The sequence below is a fragment of the Bos grunniens genome, chromosome 15, assembly GCF_055505025.1.
Source record: "Bos grunniens cultivar Pamir isolate PY7600 chromosome 15, Bosgru_T2T1.0, whole genome shotgun sequence".
NCBI classification, from domain to species: domain Eukaryota; kingdom Metazoa; phylum Chordata; class Mammalia; order Artiodactyla; family Bovidae; genus Bos; species Bos grunniens.
Genome location: NC_141179.1, coordinates 57,829,778 through 57,847,534, shown reverse-complemented (window position 1 = coordinate 57,847,534; position 17,757 = coordinate 57,829,778). Strand labels below are relative to the sequence as shown.

The following is a 17,757-nucleotide window of genomic DNA, read 5'->3' as shown; positions in this document are numbered from 1 at the left end:
GGTGAAAGTAATGTCTGAAGCTATAAAGAACAATATTGCATAAGAACCTGGAATATTAGATCCATGAAACAAGGTAAATTGGATATGGTCTAGCAGGAGATGGCAAGAATGAACAACGACATTTTAGGAATTCAGATGACCATTACACTGACTACTGTGGGCAAGAATCCTTTAGAAGAAATGGAGTACCCTCACAGCCAACAAAAGAGTTTGAAATGCAGTTGTTGTAGGTCAGTCGCTAAGTCGTGTCTGACTCTTTGTAATCCCATGGGCTGCAGCATTCCAGGCTTCCCTGTCCTTCACTATCACCTGGAGTTTGCTCAAACTCATGTCCAAAATACAGCACTTGGGTGCAATCTTAAAAATGACAGAATGACTTCATTTTTTTCCAATGCAAACTAATCAACATCACAGTAACCCAAGTCTATGCCCCAACCACTAATGCCAAAGAAGTTGAAGATGAATAGCTCTATGAAGGCCTACCTATAACACCTTCTAGAACACCAAGAAAAATATGTACTTTTCATTAGAGGGGATTGAAATGCAAAAGTAGGAAGTCAAGAGATACTTGGAGTAACAGGCAAGTTTGGCCTTGGAGTACAAAATGAAGCAGGGCAAAGGCTAACAGAGTTTTGTCCAGAACACACTGGTCATAGCAAACACCCTTTTCCAACATAAGTGATGATTCTGGACATGGACATCAGGAGATGGTCAATACTGAAATTTGATTTATTATTCTCTTTGCAACTGAAGATAGAAAAGCTTTATACAGTCAGCAAAAACAAGACTTGGAGCTGACTGTGGCTCAGATCATGAACTCCTTATTGTAAACTTCAGGCTTAAATTGAAGACAGTAGGGAAAATATTCATACAATTTAGATAGGACCTAAATCAAACCCTTATGATTATACAGTGGAGGTGATGAATAGATTCAAGGGATTAGATCTAGTAGACAGAGTACCTGAAGAACTATGGATGGAGGTTCATAACAGTGTACAGGAGGTGTGAACCAAAACCATCCCAAAGAAAAGGAAATACAAGAAGGCAAACTGGTCATCTGAAGAGGCTTTAAAAATGGCTGAGAAAAGGAGAAGAAAAAGGCAAGGGAGAAAGGGAAAGATATACCTTACTGAATGCAGAGTTCCAGAGAATAGCAAGGAGAGATAAGAAAACCTTAAGTGAACAATGCAAAGAAATAGAGGAAAACAATAGAATGGGAAAGACTAGAAATCTCTTCAAGAAAATTGGAGGTATTAAGGGAATGTTTCATGCAAGAATGGGCATGATAAAGAACAGAAATGGTAAGGACCTAACAAAAAGCAGATGAGATTAAGAAAAGGTGGCAAGAATACATAGAAGAACTATATTTTAAAACATCTTAATGAACTGGATAACCATGATGGTGTGGTCACTCACCTAGAACCAGACATCCTGGAGTGTGAAGTCAAGTGGGCCTTAGGAAGAATTACTAACAGCAAAGCTAATGGAGGTGACAGAATTCTAGACAAGCTATTCAAAATTCTAAAAGATGATGTTAAAGTGCTGCACTCAATATGTCAGCAAATTTGGAAAACTCAGCAGTGGCCATAGGACTGGAAAATGTCAGTTTTCATTCCAATCCCAAAGATGTGCAAAGACAAAGAATGCTCAAACTACTGTACAATTGCATTCATTTCTCATGCTAGCAAGGTAATGCTCAAAATCCTTCAAGCTAGGCTTCAGTAGTACATGAACTGAGAACTTCCAGATGTACAAGCTGGATCTAGAAAATGCATAGGAAGATTACCTGGAGAAGGAAATGGGAACCCACTCTGGTACTCTTGCCTGGAGAATTCCATGGACAGAGGAGCCTGGCAGGCTATACAGTCCATGGGATTGCAAAGAGTCAGACACAACTGTGCAATTAACTTTCACTTTTCACTTTTTTCATAGGAACCAGAGTTTAAATTGCCAAGATTTCATTGCATCACAGAGAAAGGAACTGAATTCCATAAAAGCATCTACTTCTGCTTCATTGACTACACTAATGCCTATTATCCACCTATTATCACAAAAAACTGGAAAATTCTGCAAGAGCTGGGAATACCAGACCACCTTATCTGTCTCCTGAGAAATCTGTGTGCAGGTCAAGAAGAACAGTTAGAACCAGACATGGAACAATGGACTGGTTCAAAATTGGGAAAAGAATATGACAAAGCTGTATACTGTCAGCCTGTTTATTTCACTTCTATGAAAAGCCATCATTAGAAATTCTGGGCCGCATGACTCAAAAGCTGGAATCAAGATTCTCGAGAGAAATACCAACAATCTCAGATATGCAGATGGTAACATTCTTATGGCAGAAATTGAAGAGGAACTAAATAGCCTTTTGATAAAGCTCAAAGAGGAGAGTGAAAAAAGTTGGCTGAAAGCTCAGATTCAAAAACAAAGATCATGGCATCTGGTCCCATCACTTCATGGCAAACATTATAGAAGGGGGAAAAGTGGAAACAGTGACAGATTTTATTTTCTTGGGCTCCAAAATCACCATGGATGATGATTACAGCCATGAAATGAAAAGACACTTGCTCCTTGGAAGGAATGACAAACCTAGACCGTGTACTAAAAAGCAGAGACTCACTTTGCTGACAGATGTCCAGAGAGTCAAAGCTATGGTTTTCCCAGTAGTACTGGACCATAAAGAAGGCTGAGGACTGAAGAACTGATGCTTTTGAACTGTGATGCTAGAGAAGACTCTTGAGAGTCCTTGGACTGTGAGGAGATCCAACCAGTTAATCCTAAAGGAAATCAACCATGACTATTCATTGGAAGGATTCATCCTAAAGCTAAAATTCCAATACTCTGGCCACCTGATGCAAAGAGCTGACTCACTGAAAAAGACCCAGATGCTGGGAAGACCCTGATGCAAAGAGCTGACTCACTGAAAAAGACCCAGATGCTGGGAAGATTGAAGGCAAAAGGAGAAGGGGAAAACAGAAGATGAGAATGTTAGATGGCATCACCAACTTAATGGACATGAACTTGAGCAAACTGTGGGAGATAGTGGAGGAAAGGGAAGCCTGGTATGTTGCAGTTCATATCATTGCAAAGAGTCAGACACCACTTAGTGACTGAACAAAAACAACTAATGCTGCCATATGTTAAATTGAATTTTATATTAGAATAATTTTTAAAATTTTGAACTAGATAAGTAAAAAATTTGACAATTACTCTAAATAGATCCAGAAATTTTAAGATGTAGAATACTGATATAATAAACCTTACAATCTCATTTCTCTGAGTGAAAAGTAATTTTATTAAATTTGTGGCTGCTAATTTTGGGGGATCTTAATTATACTTTACATGAAAATAAACTTCCAATGGGTCAAAGATAATATTTTTAAAAATAACAGTAGTTAAAAATATGCATGAATTTTTAAAATTTCCCAAATTGACAACACATTTTGTGATGAAACAAATTCCCCAAAACATTAATGACAATAATATTTTGATTAGAAAATGCTATATAGTTTTATAAAAAATATATCAAAATAAAATTAAAAGATATACAAGAAAATGGGAAACATATCCCTAACAAATTTGGAAGAACCTAATTGTATTTGTTTAGAAATTATTAAAACAGAAAAAACAGTTTAATGAAAATGAACAGGAATAACATACCTGCAGAAATACAAAATATCAATAAACATGAAAAACATTCTCTGTGTCACTTGTAATGAAAGGAACTGAAATCAAGAGATATTCTAATATCTTTTGGATTATTGGTAAAAACGAAACTGTTTCACTTGGCAAATTGTGAAGAAGTAAATTCATATACCATAGGTAGGAGCTGGCATTTGGGAGGACAGTTTGTCAGTCTTAGTGAAAATACACAACACTCTCTCCCTGGAATATAGAAATATTATTCCTAGACATTTTGTTTCCATATATACATATTATAAATCAATAAAGAAATATAAGACTTTGAAGATATACCTATACATATATAAATTGGTATTTCATGTAAGATTTCTTTTAGACTAAATTTTCCTTGCTTAGAAGGAAACACAATACATTTAAAAGTTTGGAGATCAGTGCATAGATAATAATAATCCTCCAAAAGAAAAAAATCTACTGGAGCTAAATTTCTGGGCTTTGTGAATGGAAGAAATGGTTCTGATAGTATATTAAAGAGCTCTGAGGTCAGGATCTTGGGTTTTAATGTACACCTTCTTTTTTGGAAGACTTGGTTTCTTAGGAACCCATAGATTTCCTGCTTTATCAAAAACATGTCTTCAGTACAGATGAAATTGCCTGTTTCACCTCCCCTTTCTCTCTCTTCCCACCCCCTTTTCCCCCACAGTCATTGGCCCATATCCATGCCCACCCCCACCCTTACAAGGTTACTTACTTCCTCTAGTCTCCACCGGTTGAAAAGTTTATTGTACTTTCCTGGATGGCCAACAAATCTGTAAAAAGCCATTTTAATTCATTAGTGTTTAGGCGGGGTTGACTGAAGAACACTTACTAATGCATTACAACCAGTGCAAGTGTGGGTAGACGTAAGTGTTCTCTGGAGCAATTTGTACCCAAACAGTGACTTAGGCCATGCTTACACATCAAAGGACCTGACTTAAAAAGGAAGAGTGGTGTGTGAAGTCATTATCAACGGGTTGAGAAAGTACAGACAAACCAACCAAATGACATTTTCCATACTGACTTGTAGAGTTTTAATGTCTTTTTGACCTAGTTAGTGACTATTAATAAAATGTGCTGAATTGTTTAGTTTAAAATTTTCTAGCTTCAGTATGTTTCCATGGCACTGGCTGGAGTGTTGAGCATATGGCAAACCAGAACAGGTAGCTTAATATGCTTCTTTTTTATATTTTGCAGCAAATTCAGAAAAAAATTTTACCATGATAGGTATGTTTCCACACTAAGGAAGTGTACTCTGGGCTTATACAAAAATATTCTTATTTAACAAAATCATCACTAATGATTGGAGAATCATAATTCAACCCCAGCATGGCATATAGGTCTTATTTATTTTATTGAAGTATAGCTGATTTACAATGGTGTGTTAGTTTCAGTTGTACAGAAAAGTGATTCAAGTATATGGCTTTACCTTTTTATTTCAACTTTAATTGGGAGTGGCAGCCAGAAGCACTATACTAAGTCTTGATTTGAAAAAGCATGTGAAGATTCATTGGGACAGTTTTTCAAGGCAGAGGACAAGAATTTGCTACCTCTGTTAACAAACTGTCAATAAAACTGTTGACAGTCTCCGTCACTGAGCAAAGACAATGTGTATGAAGTTGACTTACCTCCCCAAAAAGAAAGCAATATAGAAGATAGAACTGTTCAAATTGACAAATTGGAAGAGGAACATCTTCAAAGCAAAGCTGTTTTCCCATTCAGATTCTGTTCGAGGATATTCTAAAAGGAACATAGAGTGTGCTTACACAGATGAAGTAAATGACAAAAAATATGAATACAGAATCAGAAGTCCTATGTTCAAAGTCTGGTCCAGTCATTTACTGAGTCTATAAGCCATTCAATGCCTCTGAGTTCTAGTGTCTGCATTTGTAAAAATAGGAATGATAATATCTGTTCCACAGAATTGCTGAAAAGATCCAATGAGATAATCTTTAGACATTTTCCACAACTATAAAAGTATGATATCTGTTGTTAAGACATAAGGATTTTCATGATTCTCTCTGCTCCTGTCATTTAGAGGTAACCATAAATATTAGATCAGTCTTTCATTCCAAATGTCTATACTTAATTCAGAGAACTTAACTGTCTACAGAGTTCTTTAAAAAAGGAATATTTTATATGCAGACTAAAGTGGATTAGTAAAGAAAAAAGAGGGCTACATTAGTCAGAAAAGCTCAGTTCTTATCTCAACCTTATACCTAATTTGCTGGTAACCTCAGGCAGGTGTCTGCATGTATTTTGCAATCAGTTTTATAATCTGTGAAATTAGGAATTTAGATAAAATGATTTTAAGAACTCTGTCAACTTACACCTTAGGGTTCTGACTTCTCAAAATATAGCAAACAATAGATAACAACATAAAGCAACATCTTCATAAAACTGGATGAAGATAGCAGAATGTACCTCAGCCTCAGCTCCCACTGGATATCCAAATAAGGGACAGAAAATATATATGCACATCTAATGTATATATTGTAACGTAACTGAAAATTCAAGAAAGATAGAAAGTAGATGTGCTCTGACTTAAAGGAAAAGATAGGCCAAACTGTATGCATGAGCAAAGCACAGAATAAAGAGGAAACTTTATCCTGGGGAACTCCAGAATAGGTCTTGGGGAGCACCAAGCCCAAAGCAGACAACTGTCAGAAACAGGAAGGATCTGTGGGGATCCACAAGAGTGACTGTTTGATGGGCAGAAGGGAGAGCTGTCAGGAGAACCGACATTTCTGCATGGTTATGTTTTCACTGTTGTTTCCTTCTAAATAGTTTGTAAATTAAACAGAAAACTTATTTAGAAATAAGACTGTGGGTTTTTAAAAAATCCGCTGTGTAAGATTGTTTTGGGTCTCCATTTCTAATTTTGGAGAAAACTTTGGAGAAGGAAATGGCAACCCACTCCAGTATTCTTGCCTGGAAAATCCCATAGGAGCCCTGTAGGCTACAGTCCATGGGGTCACAAAGAGTCGGACACGACTGAGCGACTTCACTTCACTTCACTTCACTTCCAATTTCATTACCTCATGATCCACACATGTGTCCTGTGTGATTTCTGCCTTGGGACAAAAAAAGTCGCAATTTCACTGTAGCCAAATTACATGGATAAGTTATGTCAGTTATCAAGTGTCTCAAAAGAATATTCACTTTTCTCTTGAGCATACAGCTTATATATGTTTAAAGGAAGCCTGCTAGTTACGATATTTAAATACTCTATCAGTTCAGTTCAGTCACTCAGTCATGTCCAACTCCTTGTGACGCCATGAACCACAGCATGCCAGGCCTCTATGTCCATCACCAACTCCCGGAGTCCTCCCAAACCCATGTCCATCAAGTCGGTGATGCCATCCAACCATCTCATCCTCTGTTGTCCCCTTTTTCTCCTGCCCTCAATCTTTTCCAGCATCAGAGTCTTTTCCAATGAGTCATCTCTTCGCATCGGGTGGCCAAAGTATTGGAGTTTCAGCTTCAACATCAGTCCTTCCAATGAATACCCAGGACTGATCTCCTTTAGGATGGACTGGCTGGATCTCCTTGCTGTCCAAGGGACTCTCAAGAGTCTTCTCCAACACCACAGTTCAAAAGCAACAATTCTTTGGCGCTCAGCTTTCTTTATATATAGTCCAACTCTCACATCCCTACATGACCACTGGAAAAACCATAGCCTTGACCAGACGGACCTTTGTTGGCAAAGTAATGTGTCTGCTTTTTAATATGCTGTCTAGGTTGGTCATAACTTTCCTTCCAAGGAGTAAGCGTCTTTTAATTTCATGGCTGCAATCACCATCTGCAGTGATTTTGGAGCCCAGAAAAATAAAGTCAGCCACTGTTTCCACTGTTTCCCCATCTATTTGCCATGAAGTGATGGGACCAGATACCATGATCTTAGTTTTCTGAATGTTGAGCTTTAAGCCAACTTTTTCACTCTCCTCTTTCACTTTCATCAAGAGGCTCTTTAGCTCTTCTTCACTTTCTGCCATAAGGGTGATGTCATCTGCATATCTGAGGTTATTGATATTACTCCCGGCAATCTTGATTCCAGCTTGTGCTTCATTCAGGCCAGCATTTCTCATGATGTATTCTGCATATAAGTTAAATAGGCAGGGTGACAATATACAGTCTTGACATATTCCTTTTCCTATTTGGAACCAGTCTGTTGTTCCATGTCCAGCTCTAACTATTGCTTCCTGACCTGCATACAAATTTCTCAAGAGGCAGGTCAGGTGGTCTGGTATTCCCATCTCTTTCAGAATTTTCCACAGTTTATTGTGATCCACACAGTCAAAGGCTTTGGCATAGTCAGTAAAGCAGAAATAGATGTTTTTCTGGAACTCTCTTGCTTTTTCGATGATCCAGCAGATGTTGGCAATTTGATCTCTGGTTCCTCTGCCTTTTCTAAAACCAGCTTGAACATCTGGAAGTTCATGGTTCACGTATTGCTAAAGCCTGGCTTGGAGAATTTTGAGCATTACTTTACTAGCGTGTGAGATGAGTGCAATTTTGCGGTAGTTTGAGCATTCTTTGGCATTGCCTTTCTTTGGGATTGGAATGACAACTGACCTTTTCCAGTCCTATATATCTTGGCTTGTATTTTGAGTGTTTATTTGTCAATTTATTTGTGTATTTCTATTACATTTTGCTTTCTATGCTTTGAAAGTTGGTGGAAAGGTATATAGAAATTGACTATTATACTGACCTGGTAGGTTGTTTATCAGTATAAAGTCTCTCTTTCCCTCTCAACTATATATTAAATTCTAGTTTGCCTAATATGAGTATGATGACATCTGATTTTATTGTTACTCTTCCCTTGACATAGATAGTTTTATTCCTGAATTGAGCTCTGACAAAATAAAAATTCAACAGTTGACCTAATTTGCTTCTTGGAATCTAAGTTTATCTTTATAGATAATCAATACTACAGATAAATCATTGTTCATTATTACAGATACTTCATTATTTGAAACAACTGACAACCATTCTGATCTAATTCTTAACAACCGAAAAGCTAGGCTGAAAAAAGTATCACTTTGGATCAAATATTATATATTCTCTTTAAAAAACCTTAATGTGACAGAATTGAAGGTTTGATTTTTGTGTATGTATGATATTTGAAAATAAAATATTTGGGCAAAAAATAAATCAAGAAACAAAGTCTTAAAAGTATTTTGTATAATTAGAAAGTAAAATCTAATTTCTAATTTGAAGCACAAATTTGCAAGCCTAAATTTATATAGAATTTAATATCATATATATTGCATACATATTATTTTTATAGATACATGCAATAACATTACATTTCTTTAAACAAAATATCAATATTTTATTAATTTAAATTTATAAAGCTCATTATTAATTGACAGCTATGAGTCCACAGGCATTATGGTATGAGTTATAGAAGGAAAAATCAAATATCAAGTGAAAACTGACATTCCTGGCAATTAGCATATTCTGCTTCTATAATTAATACTATGGTTCCCCCAAATTACTTGCTTAGGTTTGCTTTCATCTTGGGCATAAAATACTTTACAAGCAAATAAATGTAAGGAATCAGAGCTAGAAGAAAGCCTTGAGATATCTAGTTCAAGTGTTTTATTACCCAACTGAAGAAACTATAGCTCAGAGGGTTTAAAGAACAATGAAAAAGATCATTCCCATTTATGGGGCACTTGTCATGTGTCAGGCAGCTAATCTACAGTGACAGTGAAACAGCAACTATTCTCATTCTCATTTTACCAATGAAGACACTGAGACTCAAAAAAAGAAAAGGAGATGGAGCAGAGAGAAGAGGAGATGAAAGAATGGAAAGAATAAAAAACTTGCTCACAGTCATGTAATTTCCAAGTGACCCTACCAGCCAGACTATGAACTAGGGGCTAGTTCTTCCCCCTATACATTGTCTCTTCTCATGTTACTCGCATCTGTAAACACACTGTAAGGCAAGCAACACATCCTAATGGAGTGATACAGTTACTCCACCAGTCAGTGGAGTCTGTCACATCTGAGTTTAAATTCTACCCATTAACTTAATTGGGCTTCCCTGGAGGCTCAGCAGTAAAGAATCCACCTGTAAGGCAGGAGACACAGGAGACGCGGGTTTGATCCCTGGGTTGGGAAGATCGACGAGGGATTTAACCAAGATCCTAGGGCAGGGAATGGCAACCCACTCCAGAATTCTTGTCTGGAGAATCCCATGGACAGAGGAGCCTGGCCGGCTACAGTCCATAGGGTTGCAGCGTGGGACACGACTGAAGCAACTTTGCACGCATGCAACTTAATTACCTTGATTGTCTTATCGATAAACTTGGGATACTACTGTCACAGAATTGTGATGTAAAACAAAATAGTAAAGGAGGAGAGTCTAGCCGAGCTCAATGCCTTGGCTCTGTTGAGTTCTCAAATAATAAAAGATCGCTGCTCAAACAACTCTGTAATAAAAATTTTGTACCCAAATTAGGGGACCAAAATTTAAGTTTGAGGATAGAAATAAAGGTATTTTCTGACATTCAAGGTTTTGAGATGTTTACTTTCCAGGTAGCAAAATAAGAAAATAAGACAGAAGAAACAAAGGATCCAAAAAGTATTGTCCAACTGAAAAAATAAAAAGTGAAGGAATTGCCACAGTGCTGGTCAAAGCAGTGTATGCAATTGAGCACAAGCCCAGAGGGTAACCTATTGAGACTGGAGTAGACAGTGGTTCAGGGAGGATACCTCTCAGAAGAAAGTGAGTACAATATTTGATGTTTTTAATGCATTTAGAGAGAATTTAGAGTTACGGCAGGAAGTTGGGGATAAATCAAGGCAAGTATGTGTAGACAATTAAGCAAAAAAAAAAAAAGTTATTATTAGCTTCACGAAAATATAAAGGTTGTGTAAGAAAGAAAGCCACCACAGTATACATCATGCCTTAGATATGAGCATAGTTCTGTAGATAAACGATGTGAACACCAATTATTCATAGGCTAATGCTGCCAGTACAAGTGCTTTGGAAGGAGGAGAAATAACAGTCTGCTTTTACCTCGAGATGGTTGGGGAAGTGTGAGGGTGCAGGATACTGCGGGAATAAAGTACGAAGTTCCTGTCTTTTAGTATGGGAAGGCAATCACTTCCCAAAGCTGGAAAACTCAAGAATGGCAGCAATAGCATGCAATTTAGAAATAGGGTAGAACAGAAAACAATGATTAAACTGCTAAAAAGCACTACCTCAGGGATATGGAAAGCAAGAATGGGCAATGTGCAAAGAGCTGGTATTTATCATAAATCTCTTGATTCTCTTGTGCCTTTTAAGTTGTGTACATGTAATATGACACTGTGATAAAATAAATGTTGCAGGGAAAATCCCAAAGAACTGAAAAGGTAGGGGGGAAAGCAATCCCAAGTAGGCAGAACTAGGTTTGTTAATTTCTACTAGGATTTTGTAACTATATACTTTGCTTCTCTATAGTTATACGATGAATTCCAACTTCCTAGGTCCCTTCTTTCATTTTATTGACAATTATCCAACCAAAGTTGATATAAAAAATGCTAAAGTATGTAAAGAAACTGCAGACTGATATGCCCGTGTTATTTTCTTACTAAGGAGTGAAGTAAGAAAAGTGGACTTACCTAAATTAGTGAGAAGGTAAGCAATTTTTTCATAAGCCTGTAATAAGAGAAAGCAGTTAATGTTATTTTCTTTTAGAAAAAACTGCTATTTAGACTATTCAATGAAACATCTAAAGTTATTCTACAAAGTGGAATGACTTCTTTCAATTAAGAAGAAGCACGTTTTAAATCTTACTATGTGGTGCATTATATACATGAACACACAAAATGTAATAAAACACATTGTAAATGTGGCTATATACAGACATGATTTCTGCAATAACCTTTCTGCTGTCTTTATTTTCACTTTATAAGTCAAACAAAAGAGACTTGTATATACCCCAAAGAGTTTCAGCTAGTTAATGTCTGACCTGGGATTTGATAACCAAATTATATTTGCTTTTTTCCTACACTGGAAGGTTTAGTGGAACTATGTCTTCTTTACTATTGATAAACAATTTTCCTAATTATGACAAAGACAGCGAACAAAGTTGCATTCCCAAACAACAAAGCTGTTTGGTGGTTATTTAAAACAAGATTCACTTTGTTTCCCAAAACAAGTTGGTTTGGTGCTTATTTAAAATAAGATTCACTAATCAAATCTGTTGAATCTGTAGTTACGTGAATATTTTTATAACATTTTTTTATAATCTGTCAGAATATTTTTTTATATTTTTTATATTCTCCTTGTCCCACCTTACTCTGTTCACAACTCATACAGACTCAAGGGAAAAAAAAACATGTTTCACAATATTACAAGTAAATACAGCTGGAAGCATATATTTACTACAGATAGAAGGGTGATATATGTGTGCATGTAAATATAATTACATAACTTCAAAATTAAACAAATTATTTTTTAGACTATAAATTCAAGTAACCCTGCCTATCAGCATGCAAAATCAAAAAGGTATATGGACACATTAAAACTTGTTCACCTTCCCTGACTGTTCATTCAATAGAACTAATGTGATTATTCATCTTAACCATGATTCAAACTATCTCTTCCTAAGATCTGAAGCGGTGTCTTCAAACAGAAAGATTATATTGAGTACAAAAGTTTCATTCTATTCCTGGTGCAGTTTTTTTAAAAACTATACACACAAGTTATCATTTTCAAATTTTAGAATTAGATAAGTTTGAATCTGTGAGCACCAAAATTTTCCTGACTTTACTCTTTTCCATGCCCCGTTTATCAACTAAGATGATTAGAGAAGGGTCTCCAAAGAGTATGATAAGAAAGCCTTATCAATCAGCAAATAGTCCATGAGTAGCTACTGGGCTTCAAGCACTGAATGAGAAAGCACTCCATGCCCTCATGGAGACTGAGAAAATTTTACTTAAGTAACTGCCATTTAGAGTATCTGGCTGGTGCCAAACAGTGTTTTCCATTGGGCTGTACAGAAAGTTCGTTCATGTTTTTCTGTAAGATGTTACAGATACTGGAACGAACTTTTTGGCCAACCCAGTGTATATTATTTATGTTTGTCCTTACAAAAATATTATCAAATAGATGTTACGATTTTATGGAACAGGAAACTGAGGTTTAGAATGTTAAGTACCTAGCCTGAGATAATACTTCTAAGCAAGAAGCAAAGTCAGTATTTGGTTTAAAGACTCTCTTGTAGCATCTACACTATGCCTTGTCTCATAAACAATTTCAGATTTTATCTTAGGACTTAGCACATAGACCTGCCCATAAGCCCAGGATGGCAATATCTAGAGCTGATGCCCCAAGGGACTATAATAATCTAATAATCTTTGAAGGAATTTTACCAGTCAGAAAAGCCACTGTGCCACCCCTGGAAATACCACTTTTGGAAGGGTATCTAGAGTAGTGGAGAGCCTATACCATCCGAGGCCCAAATGCTACTGCCTACTGGCACTGTCATGATGATAAACTACAAAACAGTCCTTGCAGTGTGACTCATTAACTCACCCACAAAGTGTACGAGGAAACCATAATTTAAATATAACCAACTAGATGGTATATGACAGCAACCTTGACAGGGGAAGTGTTGTGTGTGTGTGTGTGTGTGTGTGTGTGTGTGTTGGAATGGAGATATAATTGAGGGAGGAGAAAATAAAGGGATTCAGGGTCAGTTGTTCTGCTTACTACATTATATACAGGTAGTGACTGTATGGGGGCTTCCCAGGTATTGTGGTGGTAAAGAATCCACCTGCTAATACAGGAGAAGCAAAAGACACCTCCAAGGTTCAATCTCTAGGTCGGGAAGATACCCTAGAGTAGGAAATAGCAACCCACTCCAGTATTCTTGCCAGGGAAATCCCATGGACAGAGGAGCCTGGTGAGATGCAATCCATGGGGTCACAGAGTTGGATAGGAAGAAGAATTTATGAAAGAGTGTATGTATACATTATATGAATCTGCATCATTATACATATATATATATGCAATATATGTGTGTCTTTAAAATACATATATAAATAAAATAAATTTTAAAAATACATAAAATACCACATAGTGAACCCAAGCTTTAAAAATCATTCATGAGTCCATTTCAATAAGCCAATATTCTCTTAGTCATGTACATTGGGTTAAAAGTATTTATTAGAAATTTCTAATGAGTCAGGTACTATCCAGGGAAACAAATGACAGTGAATCAAATATAGTCTCTATCATTATGGAATTTAAATTCTGGTTCTCAGAGACATATGACAAAGAAATATGTACTTGGCAGGAGATGCCAAGTACTAAGAGGAGAGATGAAGCAGGCTGATGGGTAGAGAGCAGTAGAGTGCTATGTAGAAGCTGGTCAGGGAAACCTCTAAGAGAGGGAGACATCTGAGCAGAGAGCTACTTGGAGTAAGGGAGCCAAACAGAGATGGGGCTAAGTATCTGGGAGACATGGAAACAATGAGTGCAAATGCCTGAGCCGGCCATGCACTTGGTGTGTCTCCTGAAGGTGGAGGAATAAGAGCGATGGGGTGGAGGTGCAAAGGAAGTAACAGGCGAATCAGAGAGATCTCAGAGGGAAATACTTTTTTGGTGTCTCATAGGCTGTGGTGAGGACTTCAGAATGCATTCTGAGCTGAAAAAGTCATCATCTCCCCAAATAATGCTTTGAGTTGTCATGGGAAATCCATTGGGAAAAAGTGGCAAAGGCATTTGCTGTCAAGGGGCAAAATCCAGGAGTCCTACATTTGCTTTAATGCTCTTCATCTCCAAGTCAGATGCTCACAATCTAACTTTCATTGTAAAAAGGAGCTCCAAATGGCAAATGCAGAAACAAAAAGAGTCTTCACTTTTCCAGGAATTCTCCTTTTTGAATTTCTAGAAATCGTTGCCATACACATGAACAAACTAAACAAATATATTTTAAAAAGCCAATCTTCTTATTAAGAGTCTTTTGTTATTGTTTCCTTTTGAGGTCAAGGCCTTTTTGCATTGTAATTATCAGTTAAGGAAACTTGGGTACATTTTGAGGTCTTTGGGGATCAGGCCCATGGAAGAAACATAGAAATGCATGCTCTGGACTCTAGAGACAGAAGGGGATTAATATGTGGAAGAGTCCAATACTACAAAGCTACAGTCATCAAGACAATATGGTACTGTCACAAAAACAGAAATATAGACCAATGGAACAAGATAGAGAGCCCAGAGATAAAACCCACACCCTATGGGTACCTGATTTTTGACAAAGGAGGCAAAAATATACAATGGGGCAAAGATAAGCCTCTTCAATAAGTGGTGCTGGGAAAAACAGAGAGCTATGTGCAAAAGAATGAAATTAGAACACTTGCTAATGCCATACACAAGGATAAAGTCAAAATGAATTAAAAACCTACTTTCAAGACCAGAAACTATAAAACTCTTAGAAGAAAACATAGGCAGAATACTCAATGACATAAATCAAAGCAAGATCTATGACCCACCTCCTAGAGTAATGGAAATAAAAACAAAAATAGATAAGTGGAACCTAATTAAACTTAAAGCTTTTGCACAGCAAAGGAAACTACAAACAAGGTGAAAAGATAACCCTCAGAATAAGAGAAAATAATAGCAAAGGAAACAGCTGACAGATAATTAATTTCCAAAATATACAAGCAGCTCATACAAATTAATATCAGAAAAAACAACCCAATCAAAAAGTGGGAAAAAGACCTACACAGACATTTCTCCAAAGACATACAGATGGCTAACAAACACATGAAAAGATGCTCAACATCTCTCATTATCAGAGAACTGCAAATCAAAACCACAATAAGATATTACCTCACACCAGTCAGAATGGCCCTCATCAAAAAATCTACAAACAACAAATGATGCAGAGGGTGTGGAGAAAAAAGAACCCTCTTGCACTGCTGGTGGGAAAGTAAATTGATACAGCCACTATGGAAGACAGTATGGAGAATCCTTAAAAAACTAAAAATAAAACCACCATATGACCCAGCAATCCGACTCCTGGGCATATACCCTGAGGAAACCAAAATTGAAAAAGATACATGTACCCCAATGTGCAATGCAGCACTATTTACAATAGCTAGAACATGGAAGCAACCTAGATGTCCACTGCAGATGACTGGATAAAGAAGCAGTGGTACATACACACAATGGAATGTTACTCAGCCATAAAAACGAATGGATTTTAGTCAGTTCTAATGAGATGGATGAACTTAGAGCCTATTAGATAGAGTGAAGTCAGAAAGAGAAATATCATATACTGACGTATATATATGGAATCTAGAAAGATGCTACTGATGAATTTATTTTCAGGGCAGCAATGGAGAAACAGACAGAGAACAGACCTAAAGACATGGGGGGAGATGGAAGGGATGTTTGGGAGGGAGTGGACATGGGTGTACCTGTGGCTGATTCTTGATGTATGACAGAAAACCACAAAATTCTGTAAAGCAAATATCCTTCAATCAAAAAAAATAAAGTGGCAAAATATAAATAAATAATGTGGATGAGTCCAGAACCAGCATGGAGTACTTAGAACAGCCCAGTATATTCAAGGGTTTTCTTTCTTTTTTTTTTTGGTTAAAGCATGCTCTATGCATGGCACATGGATTCTAAAACGAGAGGAGGAAAATCAAAAGGAATTCATCCTTTTATTGGCAATGCTGAAATAGTTTAATTGGCTTAATTCCAGCTATTTCAAACTGTAAGAGTACTTCTGCTGTGATGTTTCTATTTTTTTCTTCAAAATTATGCATTAATCATGAGACCAGACAGCTGTCATGCTATTGCAATCTATTCTTAAACTAATTAAGAATTAATTAATTAAGAATTAAGATAAATTAAGAATTAAGAATCTTGTTGTCAAGCAACAAGAACATACATTTAAAAAATAATGGCATTTTAAATTTTTATTAAAAACTTTTTGGAAATATTTCCTGATGATGGCTAAGCATGCTATTTACGGTATCTTCAATAGCATATTTTCAGGGTCAGTAAAATAAAAAAGAAAAAGGATGATGGGATTTATAAAAATAAAGTCCTGGTTTTAAATTCTGGCTTTGAAGTTTTTTTAGCTGTCCTCCTGGTAAAAGATGTTAAAGATAATAACTTGAAATTTTAGCTACTGTTAAATTATTTGTATTCTGTATTTGGAATATGTGATTTATGATTTTGGCTGTGTATCAAAATTAGCTTATATCCCTTAAATCACTGATTTTGTAATGCTATTTTGGGGAATGACTGGATCAGAATCACTTGGAGAGCATTACGGGTTATTTTTTGTTTTAAATACAGACTTCATAGTCCTACAAAGAAGATTCTGAATGAGACTCAGGGATCTATAGTTTTTCAAAAGTGTTTCAGGTGATTTGATGAATAAAAAACAGGAAACAATCCTTTAAGTTACTTTTATGATCTGTAAAACTGGCCTGTCATCAAATTTTTATTATCTTGACCCATATCTCTCTCCCAAATTGAACATTTCTTTAGGAATGGCTTGATCCACCTATTTTAAAAGCTTAGAGAATGTGTATACTTTGATCATTAATTTGAATTAAAATAACAAGGGCAGAAAACCTGAAAGGCACTGAAAATATAATTCTAATAACAAAAATAATTTTGAGCAAATGTAATATTCAAAATGCTAGGATATTTGAAGAATAAAATATTTTAAACGTCTTCGAAAATATATTCTAAATGTCTTTTAGTCATTCGGCAAGACCTGGAGATACAAACACGAGGAAGCTACAGTCCCAGTTCTTGAGGAGTTGATACCCTGATAGGGGGAGAAAAGGCATGTCCCAAAAAGTAACAGAAGAATAGTCACAAAAGACTGTTCGATTCTACCAGGAGAATCTGATAAAAATGGAGAACAGACCTGCCAAAGTACCTATGAGAAGAGACACAAAAGATTATTTCATTTCATATGTGGAACTGAGAAAAATTTTAAGAAGGAAGTGATCCTTAACTGGAATTGTCAAAGATGAAGAGATATTCTCCAAGGAGATAAAAGGAAATAAAGGCCAACAGAGGAAGCACTGCGAACCCGGAAATGGGTGCGA

General features: G+C 36.4%; 1 protein-coding gene across 8 annotated transcripts in view; it reads right to left on the bottom strand.

Moving 5' to 3' along the window:
• Positions 1–17,757, bottom strand: part of ANO3 (anoctamin 3) — a 496,934-nt gene that overhangs the window by 28,941 nt on the left and 450,236 nt on the right. For all 8 annotated transcript variants that reach the window (XM_086340919.1, XM_086340918.1, XM_086340920.1 and 5 more), the window contains 3 exons: positions 11,293–11,329; positions 5,304–5,415; positions 4,391–4,448 (listed from right to left, as the gene is read on the bottom strand). In XM_086340919.1, coding sequence (XP_086197045.1) covers positions 4,391–4,448; positions 5,304–5,415; positions 11,293–11,329 — 207 coding nt within the window. The remainder of the gene's footprint in view (positions 1–4,390; positions 4,449–5,303; positions 5,416–11,292; positions 11,330–17,757) is intronic.